The following is a 23,341-nucleotide window of genomic DNA, read 5'->3' as shown; positions in this document are numbered from 1 at the left end:
ATTAACAGTGTTATCACTTAATTTTTTTTCTGTTTTGGAAGTAAATGAGTACAAACTTCAAGCAATTTTTTTTTCCCCACAAAGTTTAGAAAACCCCATAAGGAGGTCAGGACAAATATTTACAAAATTCTTCTTACTTTCTATCAGAAGAATTTGTTGAGCAAGAAGGTTGGCATTGTCATTGTATGTCCAAAACACTGCTCGCTCTCTCTCTCTCTCTCTCTCTCTCTCTCTCTCTCTCTCTCACACACACACACACACACACACACACATATATACACACACCACACACACTTTTGTGCATTTTTTAAGGTTTGGTTTGTAGGGAAGAACATTTTAACAGCCTCCCATCTCATCCCTGCCTGGAGAGTCAGGATCAGGATGTTTTTGACAGGGTACCAGTAGGAGGAAGGTGTTAATTACCACGTTGCAGGGTGGTTTATGAACTGGCATTAACATCTCAGCAGGAGCAAAGGTGGCACAATAGCTACCTCTGCAAATGGGCAAAGAAAAGCATGATTACACATGGATTTACTCCTAACAGCAGCAAAACCTCACAGTTTTTTTCCCCCTTTCATGAGACTGAGTGAGTGCTATTGTTAAAGGCCATTCCTCAATCAACAGCATCTTTATTATCTGCATAATTAAAGCACAAATACTTTACTTCTCCGTGTAAAAAGTACTTGGTTAAGATGTTAATTCATCTCTTAAATCTGTTATAGCCCCGCTGCAGTCAGCACTCTTGAAGGCTGGTGAACACAGCTGGATTTTGAGAACACTCCCAGCAGGGTTGAGAAACTAATTGCCCACAGTATTTATTTATTTTTTTAAAAAAATCTTTCCAATAATTGCACATATACTGTTACTGCAACAATTACATACTCCAATGTCAGTCTTTTCAAATTAATTACTATTGCTTCTTGGCCCGTATTTCCTGCTTCCCTCCACCCCAACAACAAAAATCCACCCTAAGCATGCGCTATTGAGATATTCTGTGCAAGCATCAAGGCTCTTGAATATTTTTTAGGCTCTAGGAAATTTTGTGAATATTTTTTTGGTGAAAACTAGTAAGGATTACAGCTTCATTACATCTTCTTTAAGACATCCTAGGAGCTACATGCTAAAGATTTGTGCATTAACTGCAGCTTTATCATTGTCAAATACACTTCTAAACTGCATGAGTTTTAATTTGGAAGTTATCACCATGCTAGGGACTAGAAGGATGGGCTCACAAGTCACAGGGAGATCAACAGCAATGATAGGAGCTTAGCCATTGTTGGTTATAGCCTGGGGAGGACATGTCTGTAACCCATGAACAAAGGCCAGCAAGTATTTATAAATCTGGCATCATCTGACTGACACACTGCTCTGTAAAAAGGAAGAGCTTGCCAGGTGCTGATGGCTCACACCTGTAATCCTAGCTACTCACAAGGCTGAGATCTGAGGATCACAGTTTGAAGCCAGCCCAGGCCAGAAAGTCCACAAGACTCCAATCAACCACCAAACACACACACACACACACACACACACACACACACACCAGAAGTGGAGCTGTGACTCAAAGTCATAGAGTGCTAGCACAAAAGCTCAGGGACAGCACCTAGGCCCCAAGTTTAAGTTCCACAGACAAAAATGAATGGATTTTGGAGAATTATTAAAGAGAATTTTTTTTCAGGCCAGTACTATGGCTTAAACTCAGGTCCTTGAGCTTTTGTCTAGCTTTACCACTTAAGGCTGAGGCTCTAACCACTTGAGCCATACCTCTATGTCTGGCTTTTTGATGGTTCACTAGAAATAAAGAGTTTCTTGATCCTTGATCCTCAGATCTCAGAATAGACTGGCTTATAGGAGAAAGACACTTTGCTGGGCCACAAGAATTCTTGTGACTTTGTTTTTTTTTACTGTATGGTTGATTTTTTTTTTTGAAATTTTTTTATTGTGAAAAGATTGTACAGAGGGGTTACAATTACATGGGCAAGATAATGAGTACATTTCTTATCAAGCATTGTAGCCTCCTCCTTTGTTTCCCCTTCCCATCCCTTCCCATCCTCCCTCTGCCCCCCCACCCAATCTTCCCCGCTCCCCCTCCCCCCCAAAGTTGTAAAGTTCGTTTTTCGACATAATGACATCTCATTGTTGCAATGGGTCTTGTGACATTTAAAATAGCAACTTAGTTGCTGTTAGTTTCTTTAAAAATATTTCTGGAAGAAATTAACTTGGTTAAAACATGAATAAGCAATCACTTGGCTCCACAGTTGAAGTTGTAATCTAAATTATGATCACCATCCTCAGAATACCCACCCTGCTGCAATGCTATTTTAACCATGAAAATTGATTTTATCAAGGTTAAGTTATAAAATTTACAAAGGCAGTTAGTGGAGAATCAGATCTGACAGTATTTTGAAGGATCTGAAAATAACCAATGTATAATGCTGTTATTTCTCACTATGGTATGTGGTACCTTTTTTGATGCTAAAACTAAATTTGGTATAAAATTATTTACAAACATAAAAGTTAGAAATATTTCAAATTAACTAGGACACAAGTTTTTAAAATTTAGAGTTCAGACAAAAAATAGGTTTTGGTGCTCTAATTTAAACATTTACTTTAGTGTAGCAATGAGATTGTCATTTAAAAACAACTAAATCAAGAGGAGAAAAAAATGCTAAGGAGACAGAACATTTGAAATGTTTGCTTTCAAGCTAGGGGTGGAGCTCAGTGGTAGACGAGTGTTTGCCTAGCCCTGGATTTGATCCTTGGCATCACAGAAACACAACCAATCAACAACAACAAAAACAAACCCACTGTAGGGGCTGGGAAGGTGGCTCAGTGGTAGAGTGCTTGCCTTACATGCATGGGGCCCTGGGTTTGATTCCTCAGTACCACATAAGCAGAGAAAGTCAGAAGTGGTGCTGTGGCTCAAGTGGTAGAACACTAGCCTTGAGCTGAAGAGCTGAGGGACAGAGCCAGGCTCCATGACCAGCAAAAACAAAAACAAAAAAACAAAACTGTAGTTTCAAATGTAGTGTCTTACAAGGTAGTTTTAGTGATAGAATTTCGTGAATATCATGATATAAACAGAATCCTAATTTAGTTTTTTAATAGATCAATTATGGCAATTTCTTGTGATTGTCAACATTTTTGTTATGATTGTAAGATAGATAGTCAGATAGACAGATAGATGATAGTAGATAGATAGTAGATAGATGGATAGATGTAACTCCATAATCCATTCCTACTTTCTTCTCCCAGATCCTCTCCAATTGTTGAAGTCCTGAAGCTGGGCCACAGTAGGCTCAACGCCTGGTTTTGTATTCACCTTTACCATCAAGTCAACAGGTTTTAGTTTTTTTGTGAGTGGAGACCCTATGTGGACACATTGCATTGGGTCTGCATATGTCTAGTGTTAAATGGTGTTTCTTGCAGAAGAAATCTAAAAATTTGCCTCTTCTTTAATATGGAATTTTCTTCCACATAGTATCAAAATAACCTCCCATAAGGGGAGAAGAGAATTGCAACATCTATGACTCATTTTGTATTATCTCTGTCTTCTAAAGGTTACATACTACGCCTGCTGTTTAGTTCATACTTCAGCACTAACCGGATAGCCTGTATTCCTGTCATACTTTGGATGGGTCAGGAAGAATTTGTAATGCCGTTTTTACAGCCAGATTCTGAAGTTGTTGTTTTTTGTTTGTTTGTTTGTTTGTTTTCCCTTTTTGGTTTATGAAAGCTGAAAATAGAAAACTTTTTCATGAACAAGAAGTTGAGAAGAGCCTGGTAACCCTTCTTGGCTCGGAAAGTGATGGAACTAAAATCGCTGCCTCTCAAGCCATTTCAGCCATGAGCGAGAATTCCAGCAGCAAGGACTTTTTCAGTACTCAGGGTACGCAAACTACCAAGGAGGTTTTGAGAATTACATATGGGTGAGGGTAAGGGGGTGAAGGACTGGCCGTTTTCCAGAGTGCCCAGGCATCTTCACCTTCATCTTTTTTTTCCTTTTGTCTGTAGGGATTCCACAATTAGTTCAGTTGCTGAAGAGTGACAATGACGAAGTGAGGGAGGCGGCAGCCCTGGCCCTGGCAAACTTGACGACTAATCATCCTGCCAATGCCAAGTAAGTGCAGTCTAGCCTGTTCTGGGACGTGCACAGGCCAACAGACTCCCACTGACTGGGTTATTTTGGCTTTTAGGATGGACTATGGAAAAAAAAATAGGAAACTCTCTTGGTTTATTTTTAGGATCTCTTATGAGGTTAGAACCACTAGGTTTCCTGACGATATTACAAAATCTGTCACTGTTTCTCAGTTTGTTGAGGAAATAGTTAAGCCATGTGATTCAGGCTACCTTCCCCCCAGGGTGCTGAGGCTTGAACTCTGGCCCTAGCTACTGTCCTCAGCTCCTTTTGCTCAAGGATAGCACTCTATCACTTGAGCCAGAGCACTACTTCCAGCTCTTTGTGTGATTAATTGGAGATAAGAGTCTCCCTGACTTTGCTGCCTGTGTTGACTTCAAACCTCAATCCTCAGATCTCAGCCTCCCAAGTAGCCAGGATTTATTACAGGCGTGAGAGCCACCAGTGTACCTGGCTCAGGCTAATTTTTTATAGGAGTTGCTAGCACAGGGAAAAGTGGATCATGCTGGAAATATTATTAGAGACATTATAGAAACATTTCACAAATCTAGAAAGAAATGAAATGATCCATTTTGAAACAAGTAAACATTGGAAAAATATCGAAACTTTAAAAAAAGATTCAGCTAAAAGAACTGGGCAAAGATCATGGAGAAAAAAGCTGGGCACATACCCGACTTTCATGGTTATAACCACTTCCTTCCTCATGTGAATCAAGCCTACTTAAAAAAAAATCTTGGGGAAGGGCTGATATCAGGATGTATTGAACTCATAATCTGACTTGAAACCCCCTTGTACAGCTACTTAAAATAAATCATTCAAACAGTCTTCCAACAAATGAAGCCAACACTTTGCAAATGTACCTAACTTTTTGGGGTGCATTCATCTATTAAATAGCTAAAGTGGACCCTACAATGACACATGCCTATCACTCCTCAGGACACAGAGATAGGAGGATGACAGTTCTATGTCTGTCAGACAGCAACCGTGTTCTGTCCTCCAACGGAATATAGGTTGTTTTACAAAACAAGAAATTCTTGAAGTCAAGTTTTGACTATAATCATTCCATGCCTTTCCCACATCTCACTTGGTATGTGAGTTAACTTATTTCTTGTTGTTTTGAGTCACTGTGGCTAAACTACCCTTTTCTAATTTGAACCCTCCTCTTCTCCCCTTCACATACTTAATCTGTTCTCAACCTTTCTTTCCCTCTCTCTACTCCCACACAAATATTTTATGAGACCTCAGCGGAATGACTAAAAATCTAACAATGCCTAATGAAAACATAGCAGAGATGCTGAAGTATTAAAACAAAACTGTGTTCCTGCATCAGCTACAATCTTTGATGCATTAATTTCCTAAATTAAGAAAAGCACACAACTTCTAGAATATGGAGACAGAGGAAGTAGCAATTTTAAAATAGCATTTGCAGTGATTTTTTTTTCCCCTCAGCAAAGTCATACCACGGGGGGGGGGGGGGGAACTCTTAACAAAAGAACTTCTGTTTCTAATGCATTTAGATTACCACATCATCTAAAATACTTCCTAGACTATCAGAGTCTATAGTTGTCTTGATTTGATGTGTGTTGTCTGGCTACCCTCACTTCACAGTTTTGTATAAAAATGAGACTATTAGAAAATGGTAAATCATTTCTAAAGGGGCTGCCTTCAGATTTTTCTGTTTCAATTGAATTAACAAGTTTACAGTAATCTGCATTGAATCAACATAGAATTAGGACTAGATCTCCCCCCCCAACCCACTTTACTTTTTATCATTTACCTTTATTGTAAAATTTTAATAGCAGGTTTTCAAACCTCTTATTGACTTTATAGTATGCATTCTTCTTAAATCTTTTCTTTTTATCTCATTTGTATTCAGTAAGAGGTTCTTTCTCCATGTCCTTGAGATCTATATAGTTTTGACTTTCAACTTTTAGAGCTAAAAATATTTAAAATTAAAATATTAAGTAAAGGATACTTGGTTCCTGTTGAAGGGGAGAAGGGTTGAACACAGGGTCTTGAGCTTACTACCACTTGATATAGGCCTCCAGCTCTTCTATTTTGCTTTTGTTTTTGAGACCAGAAAGAAATTGGTGGCGTTCTAGGTGCTATGTGCACACCAAATGCTGAAAAGCAAGGTTGAAAAGATTCTCTAACCTGAACCCAGCAGAGCCGCATTGTCTATCTTCCTGCCAGCCTTATTGCATTCATTCCTAAAGCAAAACAACACAGAAAAATCACAGCAAAGCCTATAACCTGTTTATCTAATGGAAAATGGGTTCTCCCCAGCTTGTCTTAACAATCTGTGAGCCTTGACTCAGTGCTCCAGAGATTCCAGCCTCTCTCCTGAGATTTGATCTCCTTCAATGATTAATGATTGGTAATGAATCTGAACGAAAATCTTTCAAAATCCTTCCCCCGCCCTCCCCCAGTCCTCTGGTTGACCATACATCCTGCTGTTAATCTCTGCAGAGGAGGACTGTGGCTGTCACTCCACATGTAGTGATGTTTTCAGCCCCCTAGGAAACTTGGGGCCACTTCTCCTTCACTCACTGAGTACATTTTGTGGGGAGCAGTCCCTTGGGGCTTGCAATCAGTTTTGTGGGCCCCCGTGGGCAGGCTGCCAGTGGTGAACTTTTGCCATTTCTTGTGGGTGTGGTTGCCTGAGCTTGTAACTCCCTACCTTGGAAAGTTCTGGTCCAATCCCTTCCTTTAGCTCCTCCCAGGCCACCCCGCCCCCGAGTGTGTGCTCTGGATATGGGATATGAGCAAGTCCCAGGTGTCTGGGTTGTATGAATATTGTAGTATAGGAGATTGTAGTTCACACAATTACTAACACTCAGCAACTCTTTTTGCTTACAAATAAGCTAATATTGTGGAGGAAAATGAGATGAAAATCAAAATAGACCACAGAGAATGTTCTGCTGAGAATGTTTGGCAATTACATTCAACTGCCAGCAGTATTTTGTACTTGAGGTCTAAGGTCTTTTATATTCACTGCCCTCAAAGAGTCCTACCATGACCACAGTGTTTCAGATTGCAACACACACACACACACACACACACACACACACACACACACACACACACACACATGGTTCCAATTGTCCTCGCTGCCCTTATTTTGTAATATACTACATAACTCGCCTGCCACATTGGTTATTATTATTGCCCATCTCCACCACCAGCACCCCTGAAGGAATCAACCATTTCTGTTGGTATGGAAACCACGGCAGGCATCTGAGAGAAAGCAAGCTTATAGGAAGTCTACTTCAAGCAAAGCCTAAACCCTCTGCCACCTAACTTAAAATAATCATCAGTGTTGTTTTGTTTATTTAGATAGTAGAAGCCAACAGTGGGATACACAGTGGCCCACCTGTAAGAGCCTTCTATTCATTCTTTCCATTCTTTATCCTCAGAATAAGGGTACGTGGGTAAAAACACAAACAGCAATGAATAAGAATAAAAGACCTTTTTGAAGGCAGCAGAGGAAAGAGCAAGAACAGCTTAGATTCACTTGTGGTGAAAGGAGAGAATATTGTTATTGAGATAAATGAGGAGGCTAAAACAGCTCCAGCTACAAAAAGAGGTAACAATAGAAAACAAGAAGCAATAGCAAATTTTAGATATGAAAATCCAGTTAGTTAATTGGGACAGGTACCCTTTCCTGGGTATACTGCTACTTAGTTTGAAAATTCATAGTCTCTGAATAGTTTTTTGAGACAAGAAGCTGTTTGTTTTTGAAACAGAATATTTTCTGCCAAATTTCATGTTTTATGAACCATATCAAAAATTTTTACATTTTTATGCAAATACTAAGAATTGTTGATGGCTGACCTGCACAGAATGAGACTATTGGAAATGGTTAATTTATAACTTCACTGCCATCTGTTGGTTCTGACCAGAATTAAAGTTATCCCCAGAATGAAAAGAATTCAATATGTTTCCTTTTCCTTTACCAATACTAACTCAATTTGGCCATTGGTAAACTACTGACGAGATAAGGAAATAAAATGTATTTTAGCAAATAAGTAATGCAATGAAATAAAAATATAAAGAGTAGTAACTCCAATCAAATTAATAACCTATAGATAAAATAACTCAAAAATGCAATGGTTTTGCTATCATAAATACATAATCAAGACCTACTCTCTGCATAATGCCATGGGTTACTTGGCCTAACCCTGGTTCTTCATGCTCACTCCATGCAAGATGGGGCAATTTCTCAATATTTAAGAACCTTTTAGCTCCATTTTCTTGTTGTTTTTCTAATTAGTTACTTATTTATTTTATTTCTTCTTGACTGCCCACAACAGTAGTGACCTAAGACCATTCTCCACAGTAGCATACATAGTGGTTACTTCAAAATAAAAGTAATTGATCGATTGCTGGGCCACTGCCAAGCCTCCACAATAGCAGAGACAAAGAACTCTTCTCCAGGGACAGTCCTGCTATTGTGTGACCTGTGGTGGGGCCACACAAAGGAAATGATGAGTAAGGAGTACACCGCAAAGGAACCCCTAAAGTTCTATGTGCATTTCAGCGCCTGGGGTACCTCTGAATGTCTTTTAATTGTATGAGTGTCCTCAGCATATATGGATGACCCATCATATTAAAGTTCTCCTTATTATTACAAAAAGGAAGAATCAACTAAATGCTTTTTGATGTCTAGGATTAATCTTGGAATAATATGCCTTAGAAAGCCATAGTGTTTATAGAGAAAAAAATTGTATCGCACATACACCATCTTATGTCATATTTCAAAAGTCACTGCCTTATCTAGTGCTCCAATATAGAACAGCCAATACTGTGTTGCGTGACAGTGGCCTTGCTTAAGTAGAAGAGTGCTGGCCTTATATCACTATGTACATTTTCACTCCCCTAAATAAAGCAAGGGAGAAAGCAGGTCATATTCTTGTATATTTATTTGCTTCAACATTTTAATTTTTAAGTCTTACACTAATTACAATATCTTTGGAATTTCCCCTTTGTTGTGACCATAATGATGGTCATTTTGAAGGCAAGGAGAACCCACAAAATATCTCAAAGTTACCAGAACATCCCTTTGCACAAGACAGTGCTATTTACAAGTGGAGATTATTAGACGTGTGCTCTCTCCATCCTTTGAAAAAATAAACCCTAAAAAAAAAAAGAAAAAATAAACCCTAACCCCCTGTCCTACCTACATTCTCCTTGCTGGCCAACGCATGCAGATGTACTTCGAATATGTATTCTAAATCACAAGATCACTTATTTAAGGAAACGTTGGCCATAGACATAATCAATGGAAGATGCAGACTCACTTAACTTGAGGTGTAGTTCGGTCCCAGTGTAAAGCTGTATTGTTATTGTCTTTGTCACGGTTGTTTTTCCTTCGCTTTCTTTTGTTTTGTTTTGTTCATAAGGAAAAAAAAATAAATAAACCATTTTCGGAGTTGCCATTCCCCTTGGCCCACAGTAAGGGAACCGCGTCTTTATACTGACCCCTAGTGGCCATTCAGGAAAGGGGCCTTGGGGGAGGGGCAAAAAAAAAAAAGCGGTGCATTTTCACGAAAAGCACACGTTTAACTAAACCCACGCTCCGGTGAGCCTAAAATCACAGTTTAGCAACATTAGCCAACCATGGCGATCTGGGAAGCCTTTCCTTTGTGATGCTTTAAAAGAGATGCCTGTTCTGCCCGCAAACAGCAGGCGTGTAACCGAGGTGTGCATGTGTTGTCCCCTTTGGTAGTGCCGCCCCTTGCCGAAGGCACCTGGGTTGAGCCAGTGGCGACTTGTCACCGTGCTGGGTCGCCACATGGGATCAATAGAACATACAAGAGCAGCGTACACTCCCAGGAAATCTCAGCACTAGCAGCTGCTCGAGACATACATTTTGCTCCACATTCTTCTGTGTTCCAGAAGGGGATCGTCCTGTCTTCCGATTCTTTTGTATAGAACGTTGTTGCAAACGTCTAGGTCCTCGCCATCAGCATGCAGACCAGGAGCGGCTCTTGCAATATTAGCTGGACTCATTTTAGAAGGCTCGGTTTGGTATGAAGAATGAGTTCAACCCTGTTAATTTCTTATTAAAGATCTATCAAAGAAATTAGCGTTATTACACACTTTAAGTGCACTGGCGGGCTCATAGCTGTCATCCTAACCACTCAGGAGGCGGAGATCTGGAGATTTTGTGGTTCAAAGCCAACTAGGACAGAAAAGTCCATGAGACAGACTCTTACCTCCAATAAACCACTCAGAAAAAGCCACAAGTGGTGCTGTGGCTCAAGTAGTAGAGCACTAGCCTGGAGCAACAAAGCTCAAGGACAGTGCCTAGGCCCTGAATTCAAACCCTAGGACTAGCAGAGAGAGAGAGAGAGAGAGAGTGAGAGAGAGAGACAAAGACAGAGACAGACAGACAGACAGAGACAGACAGAGAGAGAAACAGAATCAAAGAGAGACAGTGTGGGAGAGGGAGAGAGAGAGAGGGAGAAGAGAGAAGAAAGTGAGGGAGGAAGGTCGGGAGGGAGAGGGTGGAAGAAAGGAAAGAAGGAATGAAAAAAAAAGAGTCCTAGCAATGTAATAAATGTCTTCATGCCAAACTTCTGAGTGACTCTTGTATTCTGGCTGCTCAAGTTTGTTCACTGGATACTTTTCAATCCATGCTCCTCAGACCAGATTCACGCCCAGAATTGTTATTGCATTGATTATATCAGACTGGATACAAATCATACCGGATTTGAAAAACAGGTTAGAATGAAAAGCTGAATTTTGCAATAAAACCACTCAATTCCACATCCCCATTTGGCGTCTGCTGATGCCTAGCCGACCTTGACAAACAGTTTGAATTTGATTAGCTACCGGTTTTGTGAGGCTTAGTAAATCTCATAAAACGTTCAATTAGAAAATTATCCATGCTGCTTTTATTACCTACAGAACAGGGGCTGATATTTGCATAACACCATTTTAAAGTTGCCAGGACTCTCAGGTTTAATATCCATCAGAGGATTGTCAGAGGAAATTATCAAACAGCTTGGATATCTTTATATTGCCTGATTCATATATACATCCTCTTTTTTTTCTTTTCTATTCCTTTTTTTTTCTGCTGGACTAGAGCTTGAACTAAGGGCCTGTGTGGTATATCTGAGCTCTTTCAAACAAAACTGGAACTCTACCACTTGAGCCATTGGTGGTTAATTGGAGATACGATTCTCATGGACCTTTCTGCCTAAGCTAGCTTTGAACTCCAATCCTCAGATCTCAGTCTCCTAAGCAGGTAGTATTATAGGAGTGAACCATCAGTGCCTGGCTTTGACTCTCACCTATTTGATATCAGATCATTCCTCTGGTTTGTCTTCAGTCAGGAATGACCTTTAGTACTCATTAATTACCTAGTAAATGGAAAGATTTGGATAGCATCCTTGAGGAAATGTTCTAGCTCCACCCTGCTGGTGTCTAGTAATCTAAGAATGAAAATCTTCTATGTACATGTAAATTGTGAAATACATTTTTCCCCATGACCAGATAAAAATCTCTCACCTAGTGGTTCATGAATTTTCAAGAATGTTGAGACCTATGGGGCAAGCAATGATATCCTCTTAAATACTACAGCCGTCTTTCCAGGGAGGTGGTCATGGCTGATGGTTGTCATATCCATTTTGCACATAAGGAGACTGAGACACAGTCTGTATCAGACTCAAGGTTCCCAGAAATAGGATGGCCACCCACTGGGGCAGTCGGCCCTGCACATCCCCAGGCTGCTTGCTGGGGTGGGCATTCCTCCTCTTCAGCTCAGGTCTTGCTCAGTACTTCCTACTCAGTACTTCCCAGACCCAAAACTGCTCTAACCTTCCCCGCCTAGAACCTTCCCCTCCAGAACTTTCCCTCTGCTTTTAGAACCCCTTGTGTTGCTGCACATTGGCACATCCTGTGCTTCCTTCAGTTCCTCTCCTCCGTTTTTTTGTGTTCCCTTGACCTCCCTTCACTTTTACTTTTTAGTCAGTGCTGGGACTTGAACTCAGGGCCTGGGCTTGTCCTTGAGCATTTTCCAACTCAAGGCTAGTGCTCTAGCACTTGAACCACAGCTCCACGTCTGGCTTTTTGCCTGGTAAATTGAAGAGTCTCACAGAGTTTTCTGGCTAGACTGGCTCTGAACCATAATCTCAGATCTCAGACTCTTAAATTGCTAGGATTATAGGCATGAGCCACCAGAGCCTGGCTCCCCTCTGTATTTCTCTCATTCTTCTTCTCCTGGTTCTCTGTGAATTGGGAGGGGGGATTTGCTTTAAAAAAAACTCACACTTTTTCATGCCTAAAGAAATGATAAGGGGTCACAGCATGGCTTAGTTGGTGGAACACCAGCCAATGAGCAAAAGCAGTAGGTACCAAGTTCAAGTCCTGGTTCCAGACCTAACTAAAGAAAAGAAATGATGAGTGTGAGAGAGGAAGGGATTCAAAGTCAGACTACCATGGTTTTAATCCTATGTTTGTTGAGATGCATCATGAGCAAGGTTTAGTCGAAAATTTTCTCAGCTACGAAACAGTGAAAGAAGTCTAGAATGTCCACTCTATTTTATATATTTCCATTATTACCCTTGCATGATGTTAGAGGCTTGCTCAGCTCCTACTAATGAGTGGAGGGGATCCTATGAAATGACTTTCTATTATATATATATATATATATATATATATATATATATATATATATATATGTCGTGGGGCTTGATCTCAGGGCCCTGGGAGCTGTCCCTGAGCTCTTTTTGCTCAAGGCTAGTGCTCTACTACTTTGAGCCACAGCTCCACTTTTGGTTTTCTGGTGATTAATTGGAGACAAGAGTGTCACAGACTTTCCTACCTGGTCCGGCTTTGAACTGTGATCCTCAGATCTCAGCCTCCTGTGTAGCTAAGCTTACAGGCATGAGCCACTGGCGCTCCACAGACTTTTCTCATTTTTGTCACAAAATTCACCTATGAACTTGGGGTTCTCCTCCAATCATTTCAACACATTTGAGGGCTGCTTTTGGTGCCAGGTTCTGCCCTAGCTGTCTATAGGACACAGCAGGGAAGGGGACAAGGTTCCAGGAAGCTGCTGTCTGTCTGCATGCTTACACTGGAGCCAGCGAGACCGTGTGACACAGCAGTTGCACAAGGTACTTCCAGGCCAGGCACTGATGGCTCGTGCCTGTAATCCTAGCTACTCAGGAGGCTGAGACCTGAGGATCATGGTTCAAAGCCAGCCTGGGCAGGAAGAGCCATGAGACTCTTATCTCTATTTAATACTAGAAAACCAGAAGTAGGGCTGTGGCTCAGAGTGGTAGAGTGCTAGCCTTGAGCCACAAAGCTCAGGGACCGCACCCAGGCCCTGAGTTCAAGCTCTACAACCAACAAACAAAGAAAAACTGTTGATAGAAATATCCTAACACCTTGAACCAGAGCTGTGCCTATGTTTTATGAGGGAGAAGGTAGCCATGCCAAATGAAGAGAGCTGTTCTTTCTGGATGGCAGGTAGTTAATTACTGTTGGGTGTTCTAGATTCAAGTTCAGGCTTTAGGGAAGTGGAACACTGTGAATAGATAGGTCAATGAAGGCTGAGCATCACAACATGGGAGAAAATTGCATTTGATGTCCCCCAGAATTTGACTGACAGCCTCCAAATCAGTAATACACACACACACACACACACACACACACACACACACACACCACACATACCACACACACACACTGTTCGTGGGTTAGCACACACCCGATTCTGAAATTATGTAGTTCTTTGTGAGAAACAATGATGTCAGGACAGCTTTAACACCAGAGAACACTAGAGAAATCATACCTACTGAGAACCACCAAGCATGATAGAAACAATTTGGCTTCACATATTTCTTAGTATTTGTGTTTTCAGTTTGCTTATTTTGCTCTTGGCTGCAAAACACAATTGTATCTATGGCTAGCTTTTTTTCTGTAATGCTTACTTTAAACCCCTTCATTGTAAGCGTTTGCCTGCAATCTACTAAAATTCTCTCCCTGTGTCATGAAAACTCCCTTCATACTAGTTAAGGGGAGAAAATTCTCTTGGCTAGTGGTTTTGTTTGTTTGTTTTTATCAGTCCTAGAATCTATTCAGAGTTTGGGTGTGAATATTCCAGCATTTTCTAGCTGTGGGCCTGCAGGTACAGGGTGGAGGGATTGGGGGCTGGGGGGGGGGTGGAGAATTGGCCCACTATTTGGGAATCTGAAATTCATCAATTAAATGCACATACTTGCTTCTTGGATCATTACCTTTGTTGAAATACTGGCTGGAACAAGTCAGGAGTCCCGTTCCCAGCATCCTCAGCCTGGTTGTGATAATCAGGAGATAACTTGATAACCGGCTCATCAGAATGGCCAGCGTCCACCATCGCCTGGGCAGACTGCCTATCAGCCGGGACAGCTTAGCCCTGCCACCCTCAACTCTCGGTCCAGGCTGTACATGTGCCGTCCCTGACCCACTCACAGCGTGTCTGCCACCAATATGTCTTCCTTGATATGACAGGACTCAGGGAGACATATGAAAAGTCATGCTGGTGCGAATGGTTGTAATCACTTGTTAACAAACAAGGTTCTTATTGCCAAAATCACCATCTGTTCCATCGGGTCCCACACATTACCCTGTATGTGGGCTCTGCTAAACAGATTTCCAAACTTCCCAAGGTCACCCTGGATTCCTATAACCAGCTTCGACAGAGGAGTTCCATAGGAACCTCACACCACCGAAAAGATCCAATTCCAAGAGGAACCAAATGCTGTCAGCCAACCATACCTTCAGAGTCAATAGCTTCCTACAGACAAATCAGAAATGTCCCTCCTGAACCAAAAGTGGCTGGGCTTCTATCATAGAGTTCTGTGCCAAATTACATTTCTTGAATTCCCATCTAATGGTTAGCTCCGTTTCATTGGAGGAGCCTTGAGGGTAGGGGTGGGGAAAATGAACCAATGTGAAGAGCAGAGGCCTTTTGTGATGAAAGATCTCAACTTGGTTGTATACTAACCTTTTTCCCAGATGAAAATTGAGTGAAATTCTCTCCCTCCTCACTCCTCAGCACATGCAAAACTCTTCTCACTCATCTTCATAGAACTGGAGCTTAAGGAAGACGTCCATGTTGCTTCTAAGGAGCAAGTATCAGGGGTGGACACAGCACGAGAGGGACTGGGTGACCCTGGCATTGATGGTCAGGAGCCATGTTACAGAGGAAGGGGTGGCTGAGGTGAATCACTACTGGAGGGTGGGCAAGATGGACAAGGGAGGGATTGAGCAAAGGGGACATCCATCCAGACACCAGTGTGCAACAGCAAGCCACCAATAGACACTAATTGTATCATCAGATGTCTCCATAATACCTATCCTGAGAATGTTCTCTCAATGTGGGCGTTGGGGAGTTCCATGACAGATCAAAGAGTCTTGTATTAAACCTGCTTCTGTGTAAGATCCTTTTAAAATCATTACCTTTCTCTGATAGTGGGCATTTGTGCCTACACATAGCATATTACTAGCCTGGTAGAAAATCCAAATTCAAATATTCAAGTAGGGCTTTTAATTAAATGTGTATTGCCAAGCTAGGGGGGAAGAGGGAATCTGAACTCAAATTGCAGGTCAGGGATCACCTATATTTATGTCAATCCACAAGAGAACATGTTGACTTGGACTTTGGAGGATGCTAGAGACAGGAGAGAGATTTGAGAAACAAAGGAGGAGGAGGAAAGTAATCGGGACTTGGAATAGCTTGAATGCATGTGACATGTCAGACATCACCTTTGTTTATACACATCACATGAAAGAAACAGATGTTTGCAGACATCCCTGTGTGTGTGTGTGTGTGTGTGTGTGTGTGTGTGTGTGTGTGTGTGTGTTTTACTTTGGGCTTTTTTTTTTCAGTTTAAACTTTTCCTCAATTAAACTCCCAACTGTATGGGGGCTAGTGATAGCAAATATCAGAAAATATTTTTTAATTTTTATGATGACAATATGGTCCCATAATTCTGGATTTTGTAACAAAGCAGTTTTTTGTCTTCTGTTCCATTCATTTGGATAAGGTCATACTAGTTAGGCAACCAGAATTTTTTAGAAAAATATGACAGCTCTCAGCATGTGTTCTTAACGTCAGTAAAAAATAAAACAATGTCTTGGGTTTGAAAGAAAATGAATGCAGTTTTTTTTAAATACAAATCCTGCACTCCATTTCTATAAATGAAATTCATTTCTTTTCAGATAAGAATAGATTTCCCACCAGAATTAATTTCATTATTCCTCTTAGACTTAAGCAGAGAGCTGCACATAGCAAATGAGATGCGTTCGTAGAATGCAGGCTTTTTCACCCAGCTGTGCGTGCATGCTTTGTCTTTCTGCACCGGTTTTTATGTTCAGCGTAGTAAAAGCCATCTTCCACTGTGGGACTAGAATCCTTAGCTTTTTAAACAGCTAGAATTTTATGTACTTCCCTTTGAGTCTCTCCATAAAAAGCAGAGGGGAAAGATATATGGACTGGTGCAAAATATGCCTTCATGAAAGAAAACGAAGTCAGAGCAGAAAGACTAAGGGCTCAGACACACCTCATGAAGGTTCCTGTGTCTCTACCCAGTTTCTTAGTTACTTCATTTTCAATAGAGCCCTTAAGAATTTGTTGGTATGTATTTAAGTACTTCTGGCTTTTATCATACATGCAATTGAAATCTCTCCATTGTATGTTCTTTACTAACCCTCCAAGATGTTAAAAAAAACACTACTTCTCAAAGGAATCATGCATATTAGCCAATACATGATGATACTATATATATAAAGAGAGAGCACTTGATTTGATGGACTGATTGGATTAGGTGCCTGAAAAGTAACTCAAGGGAATTTTTTTTTCAAAAGACATTAAGTATATAGCAATTAGAATATATACAGAGCTTAAAATTCCAGGGACTATGGATATGATTTAGCAGTAAAGCATGAACCTAGCAGGTTCAACCCAAGCTGAAAAGAAAAATCTTTCAGGCTTTTTATCCTGTTTATAAAAATTCAGTGTTTCAATTGTTTAAAAAAACTATGTAAGCAAAAATATGAGACATTTCTAATAAACAGAACAGAACCTCTATTTTTTCTTTCTTATAAAGCCAAATAAGCACATTAATCAGGAAAGAGAATTAGTCATAAAATTATCTCTTGAATGTTTGTCCCTAAGAAAGGACATTAAATGCTAGCTCTTGGCTTTTATAATGGGATTCAGGGCCTTCTAACATCTGCCCAAAAAAAAAAACAAAAAGGATATACAGGAGAAGGATTAATGGAATACCAAGTACTGGAGAAAGAGTTAAGAATGGAACTTGGACATTGCCTTTGCCTTGGTAGTCAGTAAGATGCATTCAATGCTTGAGTGATTTACTTAACCCAGGGGCCGGCCCCAACCCTGGCTTAACACTGTCCAGCTCCTCATCCACAGCTGCCACCACTTATGTCATCCCTGTCCAGTCCCTCTTACTCTGTTTCCTTCTGGGCTGGTTTGCCCACGATCCCAAACTCTCTTCACCCAGGCTACCCAGATGGACAATTGTCCTGACTTCCAGTCCTCCTTCACAGTCATAAACTTAAGTGACAGTGCTGAAGTGCTTCAGGAGACAGGGGCGAGGCAATCAAATAGCCTTACTTGGCCCCTTCCATTTGGGTGGTTATTGATGATACTAAATGAAAAGAAAATGTGTCAAAAACGAACTTAAAGAGACATTTGTGTGATTGCAATCTGTTATTTCATTGTCCTGATTACAACTGCTAACACAATGCAAGTGGACTTTTGGTACATAATTTGGCATCTTCCTAGAGGAAACCAGGTAGATCTTGTTTAAGCTTTTCTTGCTGTTTGAACATCTATTTAAAGTAACACTAGATATTGAAGAACCTAATTAAGTTATCCTCACACATTCAAATACATTTTTAAAACTATTTTGTAAGCTTTATGAATGAGTAAAAAATAAGGACCATCAGAAACATGCCTTGTTTTGAAAATGAGATTTAGGTATTCTAACCATGAAAACCATGTTAAGATAATGGATAACAGTATTCTTTATAATGAGAAAGTGAAAAGTTGATTGAATAGGTGCATTACCAAAATTATCAATCTTGTCTCTGATGTTTAGTTTGTAAAAGCAAAATTTACATACTCAATACTTTCCCTGTCCTGAACACACGGATTTCTCCTGGCTCCCTTATTCCTTTTTAAGGTTTGGTTTTTCCCTAACAATAATAGTATAATAGATTTTCTTTGATTAAAATTTCCCTACTTTTATATGCCTCAATGAATTTTAAAAGTTAAATTTTAAAAGTTAAAGCCTCTTGAGTGCAGCAGTCAAATATTTCTCTAGAACCTGAAACTATTAGAAAAAAAAAGATTAACTGAATTCATTAATTTCAGCACCTGAAATCCACCCCACCCCTCCCCCAGAACTAGCACCCAGTTCCGGCTTCATCCTGTAGACAAATTAATGCATCACTCAAGGTGCGTTTGTGCTCCTTCGTAGTCTGAACTCAGTTGCAGGGAGCAAAGGCCAGTGAAGGCCCCTCTCCGCAAAGCAAGAAAAAGTGAGATGCCATGGGAAGGGTGGATGGACCACCAAGGGCTGGGGCGGGGCGGGGGGGGGGAAGGTTCTGTCTTCAGTTGATCTTTTGCACGGAGACAAATCAATGACGTTCATTTTCCTCAGTGCTACTGCAGAAGCCGACGCTATCGATCCGTTAATAAACATCCTGACGTGCAAACGAGACGGCGCCATCGCCAACGCAGCCACGGTCTTAACAAACCTGGCAATGCAAGAGCCCCTGCGCGGGGTGATCCAGGGCCACGCGATCATGCAGGCCGTGGTGGGCCCGCTGAGCTCCACCAACACGCAGGTGCAGAGCAAAGCCGCGTTCACCGTGGCTGCCATCGCCTGCGACGCAGAGGCGCGGATCATGGTGAGAGCTGGCAAGAAATTAGGTGATGGAAGCAGAGTTTGCTTCGTGGCAGATTAGGGCAGCCTGAGGGCCCTGTCTCTGTGCAGAAAGCATATTGTAATACTCTGGGGCTCTGGACTGGAGACTACCACCTCTTCTTCCCCGCCCCTCTGTCTCTTATGACTTTTATCTGTTATACTTCCTTTCCTTGTTACACAGACACAGTTCACTGACACACATCCATTCAAATAGCTAAGACACCAACTGCTGTGTTCCAGGCACTGTGCTAGACATTGGAAACACAGGACTTTTTTTTTTAAGTGTCATTCGGTGGGTGCCAGTGGCTCACACCTATAATTCTAGCTATTGATGAGCCTTGAGTTCTGAAATTCAAAGCAGATGATGAAATCCTAACCAACTGCTTCTGAAGGCTCTTCTCTGAAGTCATCTTCACTTCAAAGGACACTCTGGGCTCCTGCCTGCAATCGATGTTTTCCCTCTGAACTCCGATCTAAATATAAATCTAAACAGTCAATCTAACACATTTTTGCATAGTTGAAACCTTATATCAAGTAGTGAGACTTTTTTAAAACATTCATTTTGATACCCCCACCCTGGAGCTACAGATGTAACCCAGGGTCTCACACATGCCAGGCCAGCACCCTAACATTAAGCTACAGCCTCAGTCCCTGGGCTTTTAGCAATACTAATATATATATATATATATATATATATATATATATATTCGGATATATATATACATATATATGTATATATATAGCCTCAAACTCTCTCTCTCTCTCTCTCTCTCTTTCTCTCTCTCTCTCTCTCATATAGCCTCACACTCAAAATCCTCCTGCCTTGATTTTTCAAGTACTGGGATTATCCATGTGCACCACTATACTTAGCTATACTGAATGCTATTAATACATGACATTTTGGCTTCTTGCTTTTAGTTAAGAAACTCTGGTGGCTTGGAGCCCTTGGTACAGCTCCTGTACTCTAAGAAAGATGACGTCCGGAAGCATGCCAGCTGGGCTGTGATGGTCTGTGCCAGCGATGAGCCAATATCTCTTGAGCTATGCAGGCTTGGGTGAGTGCATGATGTCCAGCTTCTGGCTCAGACAGAGAGAAGACCATGGAGAGACACAGTGTTCAGGCCCAAGGAGGCCCAAACAGAGTCTATGCTCCCACTAGCTACCAAGCACCCTGAGGGTTCCCAGCACAGGACCTTTGTTAGCTCTAAGCCACCAGGAGATCGTGTGTCCTTCTTCTCTTGACCCCTTGAGGGCGCCATCCCTGACCTTTATGCAACCACCAATAATTGCCTTTTCTGCTTCTTCCCTTGATAAAATGTTTTCCTTTTGTTTTCCTCTGCTTTCACCAAGCACAATCTGCCTCATCTCTCAGACGCAAGGCTAAAATAAGTGAGCCAAGACGATTGCCTCTTTTTCTCCCCCACACAGACCTTTTCATTAGACTTCAGTATTTAACCTCCATCTAATCCCTCTTTGCTTACAACAGATGAGTTTAGTTGCCTTTATTGCTTACAACAGATGAGTTTAGTTGCCTTTAACATAGCAGAAAATAGGGTATTAAGGTTCCCTAGGTAGGCTCACTCTATTAATTTCCAAGCATTTTTTTATGCTTTGGGGATAGTACCCTGTTAGCTAAAATACTAGGTCCAATACTACTTCTGCTTTAAATGGACAAGGACTTTTTCTTCCCTAGAAGTGTCAGTATTAGTCAGCTTTCCACTGCTGCGACAAATAACTAAGATAAATTCACTCATAAACAGCGGGTATTTGCCCTCACAGGTTTAGGTTTTCAGACCACAGTTGGCTAGGAGTGAGAGTAAGCTGACCATACAATGGCTAATAAGCAGAGAAATTGGGGGCTGAGGTCCCAATGTCCCATCAAGAGCATGCTCCCCAATGATGCAACTTCCTCCCACTTTGCCAGACCTTTTGGTAGCTCCCTTACCTCCCAATAGTGCTACAAACTGTGGACCAGCCTATAACACGTGGCCCTTTGATGAACACTCATCCAAACCATAGCAGTATTCTCCAACGCTGTTTGAATATGAATTACTGCCTGGCATATTATTCTCAAGAAGGATAGATTTGTCTTCATAATTCTGTCAGGATTGCTTTTCTCTAAAAGGTTGGAGGTGGGTGGGTGGGAGAGCTTTCTGTCTCAATTCTTCATTCAAGAGCCTAAGTATATAAATGTGAATTTGATGTTGGATTGCTTATAGAAAGGAAATAATGCTTTTTGCTTTTATTGACAGGGCTTTAGATATCCTTGAAGAAATTAATCTATCAATAAGTCGAAAAAATAAATTCAGTGAGGCAGCTTATAACAAACTGCTTAACAACAACCTTCCTCTGAAATACAGCCGGACGGGCCATTTGTCATCAAATAACATAATTGGTGATGGGTTCTATGACTATGGTCAGGTAAGTGGCACCATTTGTGTGCAGCTCAGTTGTGTTTGATGGTTTTTTCCCTTTAATCATGATGCTATTACATTACCATTTATAAGCACCAAGTGTAATTTATATATATATTTTACAGACAGACATGTGAAAAAATGCCATCTCTATAACTCTGGTTGTCGACTTCTACATTTTTGTAGTTTTAACTAGAATTATGTTTGCTTGTACTTAAAGTCTACTTGCAAACGCCAATTGCAAGTTTTAGGTAATATGAAAGAGGTTATACTGTATGTGACTCAGTTGTAGGTTTCTACCCGGCATGTTCAAGGTGCTGGGTTTTATTTCCAGCATCACACACAACACACAAAAGGAGCTGTTTAAGTTTGGAATTCTATTCCTTCTAGAGCTTAAAATAAGTTATAATACTGGATTTTAAGATGTGGAAAAATATACTAGATTTTAAGGTTTAAAAGAATATTAGTTCATTGATCGAGTATATGGCAAGGCAATATGTGATTCAGTGTTGTTGAAACAGGAAGTGAAAAATGAGAAATCAGAAATAAACACTTTAAATCCTTAGGTATTTTTGATGTAGCTCCTTCAGTTGGAATTCTTTATTAGAAAACAAAAGCAATTTTTTTTTAAGTGGGGGAGTTTAAACTCCAAAAATCTAATTCTAGGCAAACCTGGGAAACTAGCAGTCTTTAAAAATCTGAGATAGAAGTAGGATTGCAGTTTGAGGCCACTTCCAACCCCCACCCCCAAAAATGGAGTATTCCGATCTCCAAAAGAAACAACTCGTAGCTGGCTGCCAGTGGCACACAACTATCATCCTAGCTACTCAAGAGATAGAGATACAAGGATCTTGACACAAAACTAGCCAGAGCAGAAAAGTCTGAGACACTTCATCTCCAATTAGCAGAAAGCTGCAGGTATGGCTCAAGTGGTAGAGAATCTGGTGAGCAAGAAAGCTGACCAAGTGGGAAGCCCCAGTTCTGGAGTACCAGCCCCTATCTGAAAAATGGAAAGCAAGAGGGTTGGGGTGGGGGGTCAAAGTGGTACCACACCTCCTAAGGCCCTGAGTTCAAATCCTAGTAACATAAAAAATTGTTTTTTAGGAATGCCAAGAGCTCCCTAAGTCAGGAGAAAGTTGCACAGGGGAAAAGAGGAAAGTAAAATCCCAAAGAAGAACAAAAGAGTCACTCTGTGAGAGCACCATCAGATCTTCTTCTAGATCTGCTGGAATTCCCTTTTCCTTGTCCTCAATGTTAGCAAGACATGTGTCTTGGCTTAGAAAGGGATCTCTAGTCATTTGATGGGAAAGACATCTCAGAAGTTCATCCAGGCAGCCATCTTCTCCTTGGCTATCTTTGTCTAGCCTATCTTTAGGTACCGACAACTCTTAGTCAGTGGTTTCATTACTTGGTTACTTTGTGACAGTCAAGCGAGGTATACAAGATGGGTTTGTAAATTAACACATGGTCTGAAACAGCTGAGGCAGTAAATAGGAGCTGGAGGTTGTATCCTGCTGAAGGGGGAAAATGTCCATAAACTTCAGATTTACACATGTATTATATGGATAGTGTGTGCACAATGAATTCAGACTTGACTGGACACTGGTGGCTCATGCATGCAATCCTAGCTACTCAGGAGGCTGAGATCTGAAGATCTCAGATCACACTTCTAAGCCAGCCTGGGCTGCAAAAATCCATGACACAAAAAGCCAAAAGTTCAAGTGGCAGACAAGAGAATTAAGAATCTTCAAACACTCTATCAAATTATGTTCTATCAGAGTTTATGTTAAACATAAGAAACACGCAGTTGGCAAAATTGGTTAAACTCCTATAGAAAACTA

The 23,341-nt window shown here is 40.9% G+C and overlaps 1 protein-coding gene across 1 annotated transcript in view; it reads left to right on the top strand.

Annotated features, from left to right (window-relative positions):
- Positions 1 to 23,341, top strand: part of Armc3 (armadillo repeat containing 3) — a 61,500-nt gene that overhangs the window by 24,423 nt on the left and 13,736 nt on the right. The window contains exons 7-11 of the mRNA XM_013014637.1: positions 3,734 to 3,886; positions 4,012 to 4,117; positions 18,820 to 19,069; positions 20,005 to 20,141; positions 21,339 to 21,507. Coding sequence (XP_012870091.1) covers positions 3,734 to 3,886; positions 4,012 to 4,117; positions 18,820 to 19,069; positions 20,005 to 20,141; positions 21,339 to 21,507 — 815 coding nt within the window. The remainder of the gene's footprint in view (positions 1 to 3,733; positions 3,887 to 4,011; positions 4,118 to 18,819; positions 19,070 to 20,004; positions 20,142 to 21,338; positions 21,508 to 23,341) is intronic.

Source organism: Dipodomys ordii, unplaced genomic scaffold (genome assembly GCF_000151885.1).
Source record: "Dipodomys ordii isolate 6190 unplaced genomic scaffold, Dord_2.0 Scaffold24, whole genome shotgun sequence".
Classification (NCBI taxonomy): Eukaryota; Metazoa; Chordata; class Mammalia; order Rodentia; family Heteromyidae; genus Dipodomys; species Dipodomys ordii.
Note: the sequence above shows the minus strand (reverse complement) of the source record. Positions and strands in the feature narration are given on the sequence as shown.